At 46.5% G+C, this 19,012-nt stretch overlaps 1 protein-coding gene, 1 long non-coding RNA gene and 2 other non-coding genes across 6 annotated transcripts; 1 reads left to right on the top strand and 3 right to left on the bottom strand.

The window, feature by feature from the left end:
- Nucleotides 1-476: 476 nt before the first annotated feature.
- Nucleotides 477-6,797, bottom strand: RPSA (ribosomal protein SA). Its single transcript, XM_064277525.1, has 7 exons — nucleotides 6,696-6,797; nucleotides 5,151-5,317; nucleotides 3,792-3,910; nucleotides 2,255-2,500; nucleotides 1,392-1,520; nucleotides 1,115-1,280; nucleotides 477-634 (listed from the first exon to the last, which is right to left on the bottom strand). The coding sequence occupies exons 2-7, from the start codon at nucleotides 5,281-5,283 to the stop codon at nucleotides 540-542; spliced, it is 888 nt and encodes a 295-aa protein (XP_064133595.1). The 5' UTR covers nucleotides 5,284-5,317; nucleotides 6,696-6,797; the 3' UTR covers nucleotides 477-539.
- Nucleotides 2,042-2,192, bottom strand: LOC111752173 (small nucleolar RNA SNORA62/SNORA6 family). Its single transcript, XR_002787176.1, has one exon. It is a non-coding gene; the product is annotated as a small nucleolar RNA SNORA62/SNORA6 family (small nucleolar RNA).
- Nucleotides 3,981-4,131, bottom strand: LOC111752172 (small nucleolar RNA SNORA62/SNORA6 family). Its single transcript, XR_002787175.1, has one exon. It is a non-coding gene; the product is annotated as a small nucleolar RNA SNORA62/SNORA6 family (small nucleolar RNA).
- LOC135228774 (uncharacterized) lies at nucleotides 6,544-19,002 on the top strand. Of its 3 annotated transcripts, none has more exons than XR_010319629.1 (4): nucleotides 6,544-6,788; nucleotides 13,817-13,961; nucleotides 17,811-17,973; nucleotides 18,856-19,002. It is a non-coding gene; the product is annotated as an uncharacterized LOC135228774 (long non-coding RNA). The 3 variants fall into 3 exon arrangements; XR_010319628.1 differs by having other exon boundaries at nucleotides 18,787-19,002; XR_010319627.1 differs by having other exon boundaries at nucleotides 17,811-19,002.
- Nucleotides 19,003-19,012: the final 10 nt, after the last annotated feature.

Below are 19,012 nucleotides of genomic sequence, written 5' to 3'. Positions count from 1 at the left end.
AGTTCCTGCTGCCGACAGTCCTGTCACGTGACAACACAGTATCAGTAAGAGGAAGTAGGGAGAGGAAAGTTTTCTGTGTTTTCTAAAATTAACCCCATATTTACACCTCAGATCTGGAGCCTGGAATGAAAAAACAAAAACTCTCACCCAGTTAAGACGGTACAGAACTGCCAAGGTTTTACAGCAGAACGTTATCGGTGTGGGAGGTGGGAGCTGTCCCCCCCCGCCGTGTCACAGTAACAAGGTCACAAATTCTCAACTTTGGGGCTCCCGCCACATCCACCTACGTACAGCCACTTACACACGTCCTTTTCAGAACAAGGATGGTTCTTTACCGTGAAGGCAGGAAGCCCAGAGAACACCCCACTGAAGAGCAATGCACCTTACAACGAGCTTCAGGAGAATGGATGTCAGGTGACCCACAGCAACCTCCAGACATCTTACCCGGAATAAAAAATCAACAAAGGGACATGACCTTTACAAACCGATGTTTATTTTCCGTCAACCTCATTTCCATTCTCTGAGAGACTTAGAGCAGCTTAAGACCACTCAGTGGTAGTTCCCACCCACTCGGTGGCCTGAGCGGTGGGGGCTGCCGACCAGTCTTCAGTTGCAGGCTGAGCACTCCAGTCTTCTGTTTAAAAAAATAAAGTAAAAGCCATCAGCTGTTAAGAATATTTTCCCCATCCTACCCGCCCCCTCCCCGGAACCACAGAGACACGCACCAGTGGGGAACCAACCAGTAGGGGACCACACAGATACACACCAGTAGCGGACCGCGCGGACCGCACAGACACACAGCAGCGGGGAACCGCACAGACACACAGCAGCGGGGAACCGCACAGACACACAGCAGCGGGGAACCGCACAGACACACAGCAGCGGGGAACCGCACAGACACACAGCAGCGGGGAACCGCACAGACACACAGCAGCGGGGAACCGCACAGACACACAGCAGCGGGGAACCGCACAGACACACACCAGCGGGGAACCGCACAGACACACAGCAGCGGGGAACCGCACAGACACACACCAGCAGCAGAACCGCACAGAAACACACCAGTAGCGGACCACACAGACACACACCAGTGGGGAACCGCACAGATACATACCAGTAGGGAACTGCTGAATGGGCACAGAGGGCACCTGCACGCCTTCAGACCAGTCTGCAACCTCAGGCTGAGCCGCAGTAAATTCAGGAGCAGGAGCAGTCCATTCACCCTGAAATTCTTCCTTGGTGACAGCCTTTTCAGCAGCAGCCTGCTCTTCCTTTTCAATCTGGTTTTTAAAAAGTGAAAAACCTTATAGGTACAGACAAATTTTACTTCCAAGAAGCCAACAGGCCCAGGTGTTCCAAGGCTTGTGTGTCCACGAGCCTGTGCAGCTCACCTCTTCGGGATCTCTGTAGAAGTACAGGTCAGGCATGACCTCCCACGGGTGCTCCCGGGAGATGGTACCCCGCATGCGCAGAACTTCCCGGGCCAGCATCCACCACATCAGACCCACCGAGTGCGCTCCCTGCAAGAGCGCTAGGTTACAAGGGACCCCTGGCCACCCCAAGAACCAGCAACTCCCCATTCATCTGACTTGCCCCCACACTGAGGTCCCTTGGTATCAAGAAAGGCAAGTCTCAGTCTCAAAGTGCTTGTAAAAGAATATTCCATAAACCAGTGGTTCTCAACCTTGACTGCAAACTGGAATTGGAAATTTTCAAAAAGACACTTCTGTGAATGCCCCACCTCAGGCAACTAAATTAAATGGGGGGGGGGGGGGGACGGGGAGGAGGGCTATAGCCTGGACACTGGTATTAAAAACTGTATCTATCTCCTTGGGCCATTCCTGTGTGCAGCCAGGGTTTGAGGTCAGTTACAAACATACAATCTGAACCACACAGGGTCTACCTTTTCACCAGGTTAGTCTGAAAATACAAAGGCCAGTGCCCAAGGGGCCTGAGCAGAGCAAGAAACAAGCAAAAGAAACACTGGCTGATTTTCAAAACATTCTCCTCCCTCCTCACAGCTCTTAAACATTAGAGTAACATATGTAGCAAGGATTACTATCCAACTCCACTCATTGGGCCAAAGACCCTCATGGTGTTAGCGAGAAACTTGCCGTCATGTAGCACACTACCTACACTTGTGAGTCCATCGCCAGCCAACGGCCGGACTCCAAGCTCTAACAATGTGCACAGGAACGTACGGCTGTCTCTAGGGCACGCGTCCACCAGCCCGTCTGGATCACAAAGGCCTTACCTTATTGTTGCACGGGATAGCAATGTCCACATAGCGCAGAGGAGAATCTGTGTTACACAGAGCAATGGTGGGCAGGTTCACGTAGGACGCCTCTGTGAGAGGCTGGTGGTCGGCCCTGGGATCGGTAACCACCAGAAGACGCGGCTCACGGAAGGCTGCCTGGATCTGGTTAGTGAAGGTTCCCGGAGTGAAGCGCCCAGCAATCGGGGTGGCACCAGTGGCAGCGGCAAACTTCAGCACAGCCCGCTTGAAGAATTAAGAACACTGAGTTGGCAGTATTCCACATGGTTTCATAGGAAATCTCCACACGACAGTGTGCCCCAGCTCTGTAATTACATGGAGCAGTGTCTCGTCTGAACCCCTTCTTCAAAAAGGAAAGCATCAAATAAAAGCACATATGCCCCCAACTCTAGGCCCTCCCCTACAAATGCTGTCTCCTCCCCCTACTTCCCTGTGGCTCAGTTTCCTCACTTCTGGAAGCTCCAGAGCCAGACTCCCTGGTTTCAAGTACCAATAGGCCACTTTGTGAGTGACCTGGAAAAGTTATTCATTTGCCTCCAAGTTCCTCATAGGGTTATGAGAATTACATAAACCACACGCAGTACCTGGCACCTAGTAAGCACTCATAGCCTCTGGTCAAATTCAATCACGTCTACCCTATATAATGTGGGGTGTGTACCCAGCTCTCTCTACTGTTCCCTTTTTCTCCATGGATCTCATCCATTTAATTTCCTGTATCCCTTCAAGCACCTAGCCACCAGCTCGCCCAACCCAGATGCTCACTAAACTTGTGCCGAGGAAAGCAGGCGCGGTCACTCTTCATTCTACAGCAGGAATTAAAGCTGCCCTTCCTCCACCAGGCACCACACCGTAAGGGTTCCACGTCACATGCTAAACACTCCGTCTTAAATTCATGGGAACCAGTTTTATTGTCAACTTAAACATTAAAATAGAATCAGTCTCACTACACAATTCTTAGATCTGTCAAAAACCAACAGTCAAATATATTTTTTAAAAGAACCTAAAACAGTGAATGAATATACTTGCTAGTGCTATTATGAGTCAATGTAAGAAATCCACTAACAGCCCAACAGGAAAACAAAGGAGAGTTGTCAAAAAGGAAATGGGGCAAACGGCTTTACCTCACTAGTCATTTTTTAAAAATAAATTAAAATGCTTCATTTAAACTGGCAAAGATTCTTAACTAAAAAAACTCTCCTTAATGAGACTTGGATCAGGGAAGATTTTGAAACAACTTGCAGTTGACAATTACTTTTTGACTCAGCTTTTCATCATTTTAAATATCAAAACAAAAACCTCAACATATCGGTAGCACGTCAACTCCAATCTATTAGGTTGAACCATGTGAAATTGATACGTCAAATATAGGGAGCTCCTATCGTTCACACTAATTTGAGATTCCTAAAAAATAGAATCTTGGGTCATTTCAATTTTCTTACCCTTTTCTCCACACCCCAAAATGTGCATGAGCTTTATTATTTTAATAATAAAAAACCAAGAACGCTGTTCCACTGACCTGGCCAGTGTTCCTGGAGGATATGACACTGACGTCAGCCGGATTTTCAATGGCAACAATGGCCCGAGCTGCCAACAGAAGCTTCTCCCAGGTCCTCTTCAGGTTTATGATGTAGATGCCTAGACGTGGGCAGAAGGCGCTGTAACACCGGACCTGGCTTTGCACAGGGATACTCTTCTCAACAGCTGAGGATGTGGCAGCGAGTACTATCAAACTCCAGTCACAGAGGCGAGCTCTACTGGTGTTAGCGAACACCCTGCCATTGATATAGCACACTTCCGACACTCAGAAGTTCACTGGCCAAGACTGGCCTCCACCCTGAGCTTTAACAGTGTGCAGCCCTCACCCCATCACAGGTCACACTAGTTCTTAGCCACTTCTGGCCTCTGGCCACTCCTCTACATCGTCTGCACTGGAGCCAGACTCAGCCTACAACTCCTTTGGAGAATGCAACTCCAGGCTTCAATCCTTACCTTTCTCTACTTCTAAGGTGAAGAATTGCCACTGCCAACCTTCCACACTCTCACCACAATCTACATTCCCTTTTCAACCCTTCCAAGCCAAGGTCAGTTTATTCCCATCTCTTGCCCTTTCCTGTCAGAATTCAGTTCAACAAACCTGTAATTGGTACCTACAAAATAGAAGTCATTAACAGAGGCTAAAAAAAAAAATTAGGAGCTCAACGAGCTTCCTCACTGAGATTGTTATGGTTGTATGTCAACGTGGCTGGGCCATGATTCTCAGTGGTTTAGCGGTTATGTAATGATGTCATCACCTCCACGATGACATCTACTATAAGCAGCCCATCAGCTGACAGGGTGTTTCCTTGGGGGTGTGGACTGTATCCAACACACGCGGGCTTTCTGGCAAAGCTCTCTGGCTTTGGCTGCTCTGTATCCTGCATTCGGCTCGTCCGCATCTGATTTCCAGTTCTTCAGGTTTGGGCCAGCAGCCTGCCATCTTACCCATGGATCTTGGGTTTGTCAGCCCTGCAGCTACCACAACCTGGCACCTGACCCAGGGACTTGAGACTTACCAGCCTCTACAACCGCGAGCCATTTCCTCGAGATAACCTCTGTATATAATATGCACACTTTATTGTCTAGAGAAGCGAAACCAGTAGACAACCTAGCCTAAAACACCTCCTTGGAAGCTCAACCCCAATTCCATAGCCAAGTAATTACCGTACTTCCCCCCCATAACCAGAACTCTTTCACTTAAGTTTTAAAACTTATTTCAAACTGTGTCTGATTTCATTATTCAGCAGAGCTCTCTCAGGGATCTCAGATATAAAGAACTTGCCCCACCCAATACTGCCTCTCAGAATGTCAGGGTTAAAATTTTAAAGCCATAACTGACCATCACTTTTCCTTTTGTAGATGTACTGTTCCATCTGGAAGTCAAGGTTGGTGCCACCTAAGTGCGTTCCTGCTGCAAGAAATTTGAGGACATCCTCCTCCTTCATCTGCAGGACATCAAGGGCTCCGGACATTGTGACAGTTTCCCCTTTAAGTTACGCCAGGAACCTGCAAGGCAAGAGTTACCAATCCAGCCTTTCATTGCAGCTAGTTAAGTGGGGCGGGGTACAGTCTAAATACTCTGGAAACTTAGCCAACTTCCTATTTAAAGGCACCCAAGCACCACCCCTCTCAGGGTCAGCTATTCATTCCTTAGAAGGCCAGTGAAGGGGTAAGACACAACAAATACCACACATCAAAGCTCAGCAAATCTCGCTGGGGAAAGCGTGGCACAGGGACTGGCACAAAACCCAGGTGATGCGACTAGATGGAAACAGTGAACTGAGACTCAAAACCTTCTCAGAGTGCACAGGGCAGAAGGGAAACAGATCTGAATAGAGCAGCCACGTACGAGGACACACAAGGGAAACGTGGACAGGTTTCAGTCATTTCAGAGTGGACTGCATGCAAGTCCTTCGGAATCACTTCACTGTGAGGGCACAACTAGTTTTCCTCAAAACCCTGCCAAGGACCCGACAACTACAGACACGGCCAACGAGAACGGGAAAAACAAAGCAGCCGTGAAGCTGGTGTATCTGGCGGCCTGGGCCTGCGCTCACTGCCAAGGGTCGGTCCAAGTCAAAGCAGTGAAGCCCACTTTCTGCACCCCCCCCCGCACCCGTCTACCGAACCCCAGCCCTGAGGCTCCACGAAATCGTGGGGACCAGGACACCCAACCCAGCCCTCAGACTCCGTGGGCTCTGTAGGGACCCGGGCACCGAACCCTAGCCCCGAGCCTCCGTGGGCATCGTGGGGACCCGAGCACTGAAGCCCAGCCCCGCGCCTCCGCGGGCATCGTGGAGACCCGGGCACCGAACCCCAGTCCCGAGCCTCCACGGGCATCGTGGGGACCCGAGCACTGAACCCCAGCCCCGAGCCTCCGCGGGCATCGTGGGGACCCGAGCACTGAACCCCAGCCCCGAGCCTCCGCGGGCATCGTGGGGACCCGAGCACTGAATCCCAACCCCGACTCTCCGCGGCACCGTGGGGACCCGAGCACTGAATCCCAACCCCGAGCCTCCGCGGCATCGTGGTGACGCGGGCACCGAAACCCAGCCCCGAATCTCCACGGCATCGTGGGGACGCGGGCACCGAACCCCAGCCCAGAGCCTCCGCGGTATCGCGGGGACCTGCACGTGCGCGCACCAAACCCCAGGCCTGACCTCAGCGCGCGCGGCGCGGACCCGCTCCCAGGGCATTGTGGGGCCCGCTCCCAGGGCATTGTGGGGCCCGCGCCCGGCACGTGCGGACCGGAGGGCCGGCTGCCCAGCGCGCGGAGAGCCCCGCTCTGCCGACCGGCGCCCCTCCCAGTCTTAGCGCCCCTCATTTGGGCAGGACGCTGTTCCCGGTGACCTGGGGGACGCCGCGGACGCCACAGGGGCCTTACCCAAGACAACGCCGTATGGAACCCCCTGTGGGCAGCGCGGAAAGGATAGCAGGGCGGAAGTGACGTCTTTATATACTCCGCTGTGAGCCAATGGTAAGGACAGCAGAGCGGAAGGAGGGCGGAGCCCGGAGGGCGGGTTTCCTCTCCCGGAAGGCGGGTCTGCGGCGCCGGCGCGGAGCTCCGCGGAGGGTGCTCGTGGCGGCTGCGTCGGGCCCGGCGTAGCGGCGTCACGCCCCTCGCGGCCCCTCGCCCTTTAAGTCCTGTCAGGCTGTGAGTTCGAACCCCGCCTTCCCTACCTGTGAGATTAAGGCGCACCCTCACCTCTCCAAGCTGCAGCTTTTCACCTGTAACGTGTTAAATGCACAAAGCCTAAGTGTTCGATGAACAAAACCTGGAGATATTATTCTGATTTTTTGGAGGACAATTTAGCAGGATGAACCCGAGGTTTTAAATGTTCACTTACGAGAAACTTTCCTGGAAAAGAGGACAAGACTGCACCTATGGTGTGCGTGAGGATTTTTTTATATGTGAGAAGAGACTGCAATATTCATCAGGGGACTAGTTAAATATTTATTCCATCAATGCAACACCGTGCAGCCCTTAAAAAATAAAAAAGAGATACAGAATGAGGGCAGTTAAGCAAAAATAAATACCGACGCCCTATACGTTAAAGGATAATTGCAAAGAAGTGGCCAAATTGTTCATTATTATACAGTAGTTCTCAACCCCAGCCACACTTTAGAATCACTTGAAGAGCTTTTAAATATTTCATGCCCTATAGTAGACCAAAAAAAAAAAAAAAGATTAAAAAAATGGCTCTCCAGATAATTGTAACATGCAGCCAGGCTGAGAACCGCAGATAATACTAACCAAAAGGTCGGCAGTTCAACTCCACCAGGTGCTGCTTGGAAACTCTATGGGGCAGTTCTACTCTGGCCTATAGGGTCGCTCTGAGTTGGAATTGACTCAACGGCGATGCGGTTTTATATGTACGTACATATATATATATATTTTTTAGCCACAGTAAAGAAATTTTTAAAAGGAGTAGAGAAACTTGGTGATTTTCCTCCCATTTTTTAGTATTTTTGAGATGTTCTATGAGAAATAATAGATTGAAACAAAACAAAACCCCACTGTATTTTAACAAAGAACTGACACAGATGAAAACAGTAAACTTAAATCATTGCACTTTTAAGAAGCAGCCTTAGAAATTGCTGGAAGTATCTGGAGACATTCTGACTCTCAAATGAAAGGATGACTTTTTAAAACTAGCTCTCTGAAAACTGAATGGCTGGTTTCGTGGAGAGTTTTCTGTCACTGCAGGACTTCTCTGGGGGCGGCCTCTTGGGACACCCCCAAACCATCTTAGCCACTCTTTCCCCTATGCACCATGGCATTTCACCAATACATCTTTATAACAACCGGAACATTCTATTACAGTAATTTTTAGGCGTTTGTTTCTCCACAAAATCTGAAGCTTTTCCCCATAAATTAACTTTTGTCCTTGAGAACTCATTTGCGTGATCAAAATTCCTGGCAAGGTAATGGGTTGAGACAAGTTGGAAGATGAAAAAATGTACTATAGTGGCTGTAATCCGCAGGGCAGCACTGTTGGGCCTAGGAGGCACTTGTCAAAGGAGGGTTGTGGGCTCCCATCAAGTGTCCTGACCTCCCAGACCCCTGGCCCCCTGCATCTTTTATCCATGCCCACTTTTGATAAACAAAAATTGCACAGTCTTCATTTTGCAAACTTTGATTTCTGGGGTGTGTATTAAAGGAAAAATTAAAATTGGGCTTAAAATTTCTTTTTCAAACATCAACTTATGAAAGGCACTGTGATTTTTTGAGCCACTTTCCACATGGCATTGAGTGGCTAGCGGAGCCCCTGTTCTGATTTGGAGCTGAGAGTCCAGAGACCTAGAACATGGGGCACCTTGCTCCACTTCACCCTCTTGTCTGATATCCAGTTGTCTTATGTTCCTCTCCACTCACCTTGTCTATATTAGCCTGAGCAGTGTTCCAAAATTTCTCTTCCCTCCTGGCCCCAAAGCATTCCCTCAGTTAAATGGTATGGCCCCTATGTCCACTAAAAGCATTCTGTCTATAACTTTCCTCTTTCGCTTAGCATTTTGATATCTTACAGTAGTTCATGCATTGGAATCCCAGCTCCAACACATGTTAACTGTGACTCTGAACAAGTCACTTTGCTTCTTCCAGGAAATAAGAGCTTAGCTAAGAATGCAAGTGAACAGAGAAGGTACAGCTGATGTGCAAGTGAACAGAGAAGGTACAGCTGATGTGCAAGTGAACAGAGAAGGTACAGCTGATGTGCAAGTGAACAGAGAAGGTACAGCTGATGTGCAAGTGAACAGAGAAGGTACAGCTGATGTGCATATTCTTCTGAACCAAAGAGACATTTTACTGCTCCATAAAAAAACAAAATTACATATCAAATATAGGAATTCAAAGGTTTAAGAATTAAATCACATGTATATTCTTAAAAAAAGTTACATTAACTAAAAAGGACACAGTTATCCCTGAAATGGAGACAGGCCTGGAAATTCGGGGTCGCTTTGGTCACTCTGGCCCTCAATCTTCGAACATTCTCACCAAAGATCCTCATTCTTACACAGGCCCAACAGTCTTATGCAACTGCCAGCTGACCCCTGCGTTGAGAAGCAGCCACATCTCCAGGATGTTCATCAGCAAGTTTACTAGGAAGTCAAAGTTCACGAAAGTCCAGCTGGGTGAGCTCTCAGAGCCAGCTGAGCTGAACCTCCGTTTATACAGATGGGGAAGTGCGGGCCCATGTGATATCCAAAGTTACACAAAAGGGTTAAAACACAACCATAATGAAAGTGCAAACGCAGTCCACAGTGGACTCTGTAAACACCGGTCTACATACAGGTTTTCTTCGTAGTGGGATGGGACCCCAGCTGCACCCTGAAGAATGTGTGGTACACAGGAAGCACAGAGTGAGAAAGAAGGGCATTTCTGGTAGAAAGGACGGTACGAATTATAATAGCACATCCAAGAGCATTCATTCAGCGTTCATTAATCCACATGCCTCACGTTGTGCGAGGGGCTTACTGAAGGAAGGGCAAGCCATGTGGTGGCCAAGACCCAAGGCAAACAGGCAGCACAGAGGAAAAGGAAGCTAAGGCCTGAAAGAGGACACAGAATGTCATCCTGAGAGTGGAGTGAATCCTGCAGGTGGTGGAGAGTCAAGGGATCACTGACAACAGGGATGGGTTTTATGAAGAGATTTAGGAGAAGCCTAGGTTAACTTCCAACTTGTTGAGTTAAAGTGGTCGTGGGACAACAGAGTAGGTGGGGATGGCTAGCCGGTGACTAGACATGCGTAGAGGTAATGAGCCAGGTGGGTAAGAGAATTAAAAGGCAGGTATCGTTCATTCACTAAATACGCATTGCATGGCTCTTCTGCGCCTTGAGGCATAGAGGGAAGCTGGGGATACAGCAGTGAACAAGACACATGGCCACTGTCTCACGGAGCTTATGATTGAACTGGAGAGAGGCTGAACAACCGATCCACAATTATTTAATCACAGTAGTGCTGAATGCTACAACAACAAAAAAAACATAGGGTTTCTGAGCACCTATAAGAGAAGGAACTGACCTAGCGTGAGCTGTTAGGGAAGAGTTCCCTGGGCAAATGATGTTTGAAGTACAAAAAGGACTTCCTGCGTGGGGTGGAAAAAAGTGTTCCAGGCAGCCCAAAGGTACTGAGGCAGCAAGAAGTGGAAGGAAGATGAAAACATGAAGGCACCAAGGGTACAGAAACAAGCAGAGACACAGGTAAGACTGGAGGCTGGTTCACAGAGTCAAAAGGCAGATCAGTCTGGCTGCAGGCAGTAATGTGAGGAAAATAAGGTGAAACACAAAGCATAAGACCATGTACCCCAGTTCTTGAATTCCTGTCCAAGGACATTAGGCTCAACACCAGCACCAAACTACAGAGGCTGGATGGGTGGAAGGGGAGGGTGCAGTCAGCGAAGGAAGCACGTGATGAGACAGCACACAGATAACCAGCCTGGACTTCCATGTTTTGATAACAGTTATCTTAGTTATGTAGTGTTGCTGTAACAGAAATACCACAAGCGGGTGGCTTTAACAAAGGGAAATTTATTCTTTCACATTCTGGGAGGCTAGAAGTCTGAATTCAGGGTGCCAGCTCCAGGGGAAGGCTCTCTCCCTCTGTTGGCTCTGGAGGAAGGTCCTCGTCATCAATCTTCCCCTGGTCGAGGAGCTTCTCAGTGCAGGGACCCCAGGTCCAAAGGACACACTGTTCTCCCAGCTCTTGTTTCTTGGTGGTATGAGGTCCTCCTGTCTCTCTGCTTGCTTCTCTTTTTTATAGCTCAAAAGACATTGACTTAGACACAATCTAATCATGTAAATTGGGTCCTGCGCCATTAACACAATTTCTGCTAATCCTGCCTCATTAACATCATCCAAACCCATTGCCATCAAGTGGGTTCCGACTCACAGCAGCCCTATAGGACAGACTAGAACTGCCCATGAACATCACAGAGGTAGGATTTACAACACACAGGAAAACCCTATGAGGTGACAAAATGGTGGAGAGTCACACAATACTGGGAATCATGGTCTAGCCACGTTGAAAGATATTTTGGGGGACACAATCCAATCCATGAGAACAGTTCAAGAAAAAAAATCAGAAAACAGCATTTTTTTTAAAGTCTGCGGAGTTCATTTATCATATAAATAAGCACAGTAAAATCTTTGAAAAATAACATATACAAAACAGTATAAAAATACAACTTTTGACAGGAATAATGCAAAATGATGACAATCAGTACAATGCAAGGAACTATCTTATAAAGCCGTCCTTGTTTTTCAACCTTCCTCATCTCAAAAGTACACAAGTTTAGTTAAAATTGATTCTGTAACAAGTGATAACTTTTGTTGGTTTCTCATGGAGATGAAATTCAGTGCGGACCACTCTGTTCCTCGCCTGTAATATAAATGCACACGTGTTCCCAAAAGAACGCGAAGCCCTGAGCAGAAGCCTCCCAGTAAACTCACAGAATGAGCTGCTGAACCCAACACTCTGCCAGGAAAACCACGCCAGCATCACCGTAAGGGGTGCACCCTTCTGTGTGCTTGGAAGGCAGTACCGTGGGACGGAAAGAGCAGGGGACTGACTGACGTCCGCAGACCTGGGGTTGTCCGCAACTCGCCTCTTAATCATACCAGGCAAGGTATTAACTCTCTGAGCCTTGGTGATGCCTGGTAAGATGAAGATGCACCAGCTGTACAATTCCGGGGCCGGTTTTGAGCACATTCCTCTCTTCTGCCTCACTAAGCTGTAAGTGCTTTTAATGCAAGAGCCACGTCACGCTCGATCTGGACTTTGTCATTGTCTACTCAGCAAAGTGCAAAAAATGAAGGGTGTTCAGTAAAGATTTGTTAATGAACATTGGTCAGCAAAACCATCTTCAGTTCGCGTTAGCTAAAATGGTTTCTATTTACAGGTTGGTTGGATCCGTCTTCATTACTACAGGTTCCCGAGGGGTTGACAGGAAAACTATTAAAGAGAGAAATTAAGCAGTGTGGGTATTGGGAACATAGTTGAAATGACCGTTCAAATAGTTTACAGTTTTCCCCTTTAAGACTTTTTTTTCAAGAGCTTACCTCAAATGAGGTGAAAAAAAGTTTTGAAAAGTGCTAAGTATCATATGCAAGGTATTAACATTAAATCTTTTTTTTTTTTTTTTTTTTGAGAAAAAGTTACCATACCTTGGGGAGGTAAGGAACCGTTATAGCCACGTAGTTAGGGCATGAATTCTAGGACCACTCTGCCTGGGCTGGACTTCAGCTGCTAGCTCCGTGCCTCAGTTTCCATCTGTTAGAGTGGATGTGTGGAAATACTAGTGGCGCAGTGGTTAAGAGCTGTGGCTGCTAACCAAAAGGCTGGCAGTTTGAATCCACCAGGTGCTCCTTGGAAGCTGCGTGAGGCAGCTCTGCTCTGTCCTTTAGCGCTGCTGGGAGGCGGAATCGACTTGACGGCAGTGGGTTTGGTTCGTTTTTTTGGTTATAGTGGGTGTGCGTTCAGCGCTCATCGCAAAAGACTGTTGGAAGGATTAAACGGATCCGTAATACCTGTAAACCTCAGAGAACAGAAGCTGGCACAGTGAGAGCCAGGTAGTGTGTGTTAGTATTGTTATTGTGATCATTTAAAACTTTTTCTGATTGGCTGTCTTCAGGTAGAAAACTCCCTGACTAAGAAGCAGATTACTCTTCCATCCTGGTATGATGGATCACTATAATTGGGCCGTCCTCTAAACTACAGTCCATGTATCAATCTGCAATTCCTGACAACTCATTCATTCGCTGAACATTTACTGTGGAGTACAAACTGGGGGGAGTCTCTGAGTGCTGCAGAGTTACTGCGCTCGGCCGCTAAATTAAAGGTTGGAGTTTCGAGTCCATCCAGAGGCACCTCAAAAAGAAAGGGCTAGTGACTTACTTCTGAAAAATCAGCCACGGAAAACCCTAAGGAGCACAGTTGTACTCTGACACACATGAGGTCTCTATGAGTTGGAATTGACTTGAAGGCAACTGGACAAGCTGGGGAGACAGAGATAAAGACGAGACAGTGTAGCTCCACAGAGCAGCCCTTGGTAATGACTAGGAGGGCTGGGTCAGGCCAACACCGAGTGCCACGGCAGGATCTCGGGGCAGGCAGGGACTTAGAGCTCCCCTAACAGGCAGCTCCTTCACGTTAGAACAAGTTGACAGTGTCAGTACCAGCTTTCTTTGGCGTCTGGCTTACCACGTTTTCCTGCCAGGGACATCTCGTGGTCAGCACATTGTTTTCGTGGAACTTTTTAGCGTATCTTAGTTTTTCACAGATAAATTTCCTCATGAAAACCTTCTCATAAGATGCATTAGCTTAGAGTGAGTGGAACACACGTTCACTTGTATTTACTCACTTTGGTAAAAAAGTCGGCGATATGGCACTTATTGTCATACTGATTGAACGCTTCAGCTGGCACAGACCAAGTGAGAGGGTGTCAAGAAGTGACGTGATCTGTAGGGAAACACAGAAACATTTCGTTCTTTTTCACCCCTGTTTGCAGCCATTTCGTCCTTCTAACCGTGGTCAACACCCAGAAGATGGCTTCGGTCTGAGAGTACAGAGAGTACAGAAGCAGGCGAGCGTCTGGGCCATACAGACAGGAAGCAGCTGAGCTCCACCTCCTGGAGGCTGGGTGGGGACGCGAGGTACTCTGAGACCAACAGCACGGAAACTCCTCAAGAGGGCACTCTTTGTACCTGCAGTTTTGTGTTTTTTTTTTTGGCAAAAAAAAAGCATTTAATAAAATCTATTATTCCCAATTTGAAATCAAACAATTTAGCTGGGCATGAAAACCAAGCCCATTGTCATCAAGTCTGTTCCGACTCATAGTGACACTATAGGACAGAGTAGAACTGCCCTATAGGGTTTCCAAGGCTGTGGTCTTTACGGAAGCGGACTCCACATCTTTCTCCCGAGGAGCCACTGGTGGGTTCCAACCACCTACCTTAGGGTTAGCAGCCAAGAGCTTTAGCTGCTATGCCATCAGGGCTCCATTAACTGGACACAGAAGTGAACAACTTTAACCAGATAGAGATCCACCAGAACCCCACAGCAAGCATCATATATAATGGTGAAATTCGAGAATATTCACTGAAGACAAATTATAGTCACCTGTGTTGAATCACCACTGTACTAGTGACTGGGCCCTGGTGGCACAGTGGTTAAGAGCTCGGCTGCTAATTTAAAAGGTCAGCAATTTGAATCCACCAGCCACTCCTTGGAATCCCTATGGGGCAGTTCTACTCTGTCCTGTAGGTTCTCTTGGAATCGACTCGATGGCAGCTGGTTTGGTTTTTTTTATCAAAAGACAAGAAAAAAAATTATTCTATGGATTCCAACTTTCACTTTTCTAATTTTAATAATTGTGAAATCGGGGTTTGTTTTATAATCTCTGTGGTATGACAGTTGAATTGGCAGCATGTTTGCTTTCTTAGTGACACACAAAACGGAAACGGTGCAGCTCTCAGTTTCCAGTCTCTGCAGAAAGAAAGACGTGATGCAGCAAGCACAGAACAGATGTTCCCACAAGTGGGGGGCCACTGAGGAATTTTAGTTAGGGGAGTAACGTGATGCGGTTTAGTTTTTAGAGGGACCATCCTGATTGCTGTGTAGAATGGGATCACACAGACACAGACAGCAAGGTGGGGAGGATCTGCTGGGAGCTTTGCAGTAATGTAGGTGGCCTGGGTTAGAGAACCGGTGATAGAAACAATGGGAAGTAAAGCCATGAGACAATAAGTGGGTCCAGAATTTCAACTGAAGTTCATTGCTGGCTGGGACTTGGAAGACAGCGACAGTGAATCGTGGACTTTGTGTGCTGGCATCTGATTTATTGATCCAGGGGGACTGGGCTAGGAGAATTCCAGAATCCTTGCCAGTTTTGTCCTTCCAATTATGGTTTCTTCTCTCCCCCAGCCCCTTTTCCCTAAACTACAATTTACTCTTTTTTTTTTTTTAAGCGTGGTAAGTATATAACAACAGAACATTTGCCATTTCTACAGTCTTCACGTGTACAGTATATTAACATTAACTACATCCATTGTGTTGTTCGAACGTCACCGTTAACCATTCCTAAGTTTTTCCATCACACTTAACGGAAGCTCAGTGTTCGCTAAGCCGTGTGTTTTCTTTCCCTGTCGCTCCTATCCACCCCTGGTACCACTCATAAACTTCGGCCTCTATACACTTGCCTGTTCTAGATATTTCACATAAGTGGTACCACACGATATTTGTCCTTTTGTGGCTGACCTATTTCACTAGGCATAATGTTTTCGAGGTTCATCTGTGTGGTACCAAGTGTCAGGACTTCATTTCCTTCATAGCTGAGTAATATTCCGTTGTATGTATAGACTACATTTTGTTTATCCATCTGTTAATGGACATTTAGACTGTCTCCACCTTTTGGCTACTGTGGATAACCCTGCAATGAACAAGTATCTTTTTGCATTCCTGCTTTTAATTCTTTTGGGTATATGCCTAATGGAATTGGTGGATCATATGATAATTGTATGGTTTAGCCTTCTGAGCAACTACCAAACTCTTTTCCACAGTGGCTGCACCATTAAACATTCTCACTAGCAATGAAAGAGCCTTCCAGTTTCTCCACATCCTCGCCAGCACCGTTGTTTTCAGGTTTTTTAATCATAGCCATCTTAGTGGGTGTGAAGTGATATCTTATTGTGCTTTTGATTTGCATTTCTCTGACGACTAATGATGTTGAGTATCTTTGCGTGTGTTTGTTGGCCATTGGAGTTTCTTCTTTTGTGAAATGTCCATTCTAGTCCTTTGCCCATTTTTTTTTTTGACTGGGTTATTTGTCTTTTTCTTGTTAAGTTTTAAAAGTTCTTTACATATTCTGGATATTAAATCTTTATCTGGTATGTGGCTTCCAAAAATGTTAACTCTATGGCATTGAAATTTTCCAGCTATGATGATGGTATTATTTCTCATCACTTATTCTTATTTCTCTTTATGTCTTTCAGAAATGGTAATTTTCTGTAATAGGTTCTTGCTCATCTTTTGTTCGTCATTCATCAACATCATTAAAGCAAGAAAAATAATCAAGGGATATTTTTCTTTTCTGTTATATTTTCTAAGTGGTTATTGCTACTGTATTCCAAACTATTGATTTCTAGAATACTGACCCTTTCTTCTCCTTTTCTGATCTTAATGCCTTAGCTAGGACCGCCCATACCATGTTAAATCATGGTGGTAATAGTGGGCATACTTGTCTTACACCTAAGTTTTTAAACACTTTCATAGCTGTATTAAAGTATAATTGATGGTTTATAATCATCTATACATGTTTTAATTGTACAGTTTGATGAACATTTACATATGTGTCTTCTATAAAACCACCGTCAAGATGAGAATACCAGTCACCCCAAGTGTCCCTGCGTGGTCTCGTAATCCCTCCCTTCCTTCTCTTCTCTTTCTCAGTCACCACTGATTTGCTTTCTGTCACTATAGTTTGCATTTTCTATAATGTTATGTACATGGACTCATACGGTGTGTACTTTGTCTGGTTTCTCTCACTCAGCATAATTATTTTGAGATTCATCTATGTTGTAGCATGCATCAGGAGTTCATTCCTTTTTATTGTTGAGTTTGGCTGCTAATGGAATGGTTGGCAGTTCGAATCCACCATCTGCTCTTTGGAAACCCTACGGGGGCAGTTCTGCTCTGTTCTATAGGGTTTCTATGAATCGAATTTGACTCAACAGCACCAGGTTTTGGTTTAGTATTACAACTTGTTATCTAGTCACCTATTGATGGGCATTTGGGTTGTTTCCAATTCTTGACTCTTTTAAATACAGCTGCTCTGATTATTCACATGCAACTCTTTGTGAAGACGGTCACATGCTTTCATCTCTCTTGGGTAAATAACCAAGGAGTGGAATCTTATACCTAACTTCAAACAGGACATCTTTAATGTCTCACATTCAGTATGTTTCATTTTACTTTTCTGCTGTTATTTTCCTTTGCTTTTATGTCTTCACTAACATTTGAACTGCATATATGTATTTGGAAACTGGAGCCCTGGTCGCACAGTGGCTAAGAGCTCAGCTGTTAACCAAAAGTTTGGCAGCTAGATCCACCAGCCGCTCCTTGGAAAGTCTATGGGGCAGTTCTGTTCTATCCTATCGGGTTACTATGAGGTGGAATCGACTTGACGGCAACGGGTTTATTTGGAAAATATCTTAATACTTTTTGATGGAAAGCAAGATAAAAATAGCTAAATATATGTCATTAACCACTTGCCTCTGCTTCTCTTCATTTTCCTGTTTCCCCTCACAAGTGAACCAAGTCCACACCTCCAGCACACAAGATTCTTTTGGACTTTAATTTAGTAGTAGTCATAGTAATGATAATAAATGTTATTGACATATTAGTAATAATAGTAAACTCTCAATGTGCCATGTATTACATAAGCACAATACTTGCAGTATGTTAATTAACTAACATAACTTTTATCTTTCCTCTTTGACATGCAGAAGCTACCCTTTCCAGAGGCTGAGAAATATTAAAAAAAAAAAAAAAAAAACGGCCCCAAATCCAGAACGCGGCAGAGCGAGCACCTGCACCGACATCTTTCTCAAGTGAGAGGCAGAGGCTTGGGGAGGCAAATCACCCCTGAATGAGAACCACAGATTTAAGGTAACACAACTAGTAAGATGAGGATTCCAACTTGGCCGTCTAGACCCACAGCCTGCACTCACGGTCCTTCTGCTGTGCTGGTCCTTGGCATCTGTTATGGATTGTGTCTCCCCAGAATATGTGTTGTAAGTCCTAACTCCTGTACCTGTGGTGATAGTCCCATCTGGAAATGGGTTTTGTCATTTTAATGAGACAGTATTAGTGCAGGGTATGTCTTAAGTCATTCTCTTTTGAGATATATAAGAGATTAAACAAGGAAGTGGGCAGCAGAGATGCGGGAAGAGAGATGCCATGCCACATTAAGGTCACCAAGGTGCCAACGAATAGAAGCTGAAAGAGACAAGGGCCTTCCCCCAGAGCTGAGAGAGAAAGAAAGCCTCCCCCTGGAGCCAGCACCCTGAATTCAGACTTCTGGCCTCCTAACTGTAAGAAAATAAATCTCCGTATGTTAAAGCCATCCACTGGTGGCATTTTTGTTAGAGCAGCTCTAGGTAACTGAGATAGCCTCCTTCTGTAAGAGCTTTCTTATGTTATTGCTCCAAAATAAGCATAGATCTGGGCCATGACTCAGCAGACTCAGAAAGATCAAAATGGAGTGCCTGCCCACCACCACCATCCTTTGGCCATATTTTTTTATCTGGTTAGTACTGTAAAATGCAGCTCTTCCCTGGGCTCTCAGCCTTGCCTCTCCTGAATCTATGCACTGTTCCAGGTAAATCCTATTGGGACTTTTCAAAGTCTTTGGGTTTCAGTGCTGCCAGGAATCCTCCTGGCCTGGCCTCCAAGCTGTTTCTTGGTCTTCCCTGCTCCCAGATGCTCTTGGCCTGGCCCCCCTTGCCCAGGGTGCTGTCTTCAGTTCCCTTCCCCTCTTCACCTATACAGCACTAGCCAAGGCCAGACCCCCAGATGCCCCTGCATGACTGACGGGGAGCTGGAGTGTCATCAAAGCGTCCACATCAGACAGGTAAGCTGGCTAAGAATTTCACCAGGCTCTTAACAGAACATACATGTCACTGTTCAGCAGGTCCTGGTCCTCACC

This window comes from Loxodonta africana, chromosome 27 (genome assembly GCF_030014295.1).
Source record: "Loxodonta africana isolate mLoxAfr1 chromosome 27, mLoxAfr1.hap2, whole genome shotgun sequence".
NCBI classification, from domain to species: domain Eukaryota; kingdom Metazoa; phylum Chordata; class Mammalia; order Proboscidea; family Elephantidae; genus Loxodonta; species Loxodonta africana.
The sequence above is the reverse complement of the archived record's forward strand: the minus strand, read 5'-3'. Positions and strand labels throughout refer to the sequence as shown.

Bases quoted from the DNA above. Each gene is read 5' to 3' on its own strand.
- RPSA (XM_064277525.1), bottom strand. From the start codon at position 5,283: ATGTCCGGAGCCCTTGATGTCCTGCAGATGAAGGAGGAGGATGTCCTC. The intron at 1,281-1,391 runs GTGAGCTGCACA...TTTAAAAACCAG, and splicing joins TCTACAGAGATCCCGAAGAG to ATTGAAAAGGAAGAGCAGGC. The intron at 635-1,114 runs GTATGTATCTGT...TTTTTTAAACAG, and splicing joins CATTCAGCAGTTCCCTACTG to AAGACTGGAGTGCTCAGCCT.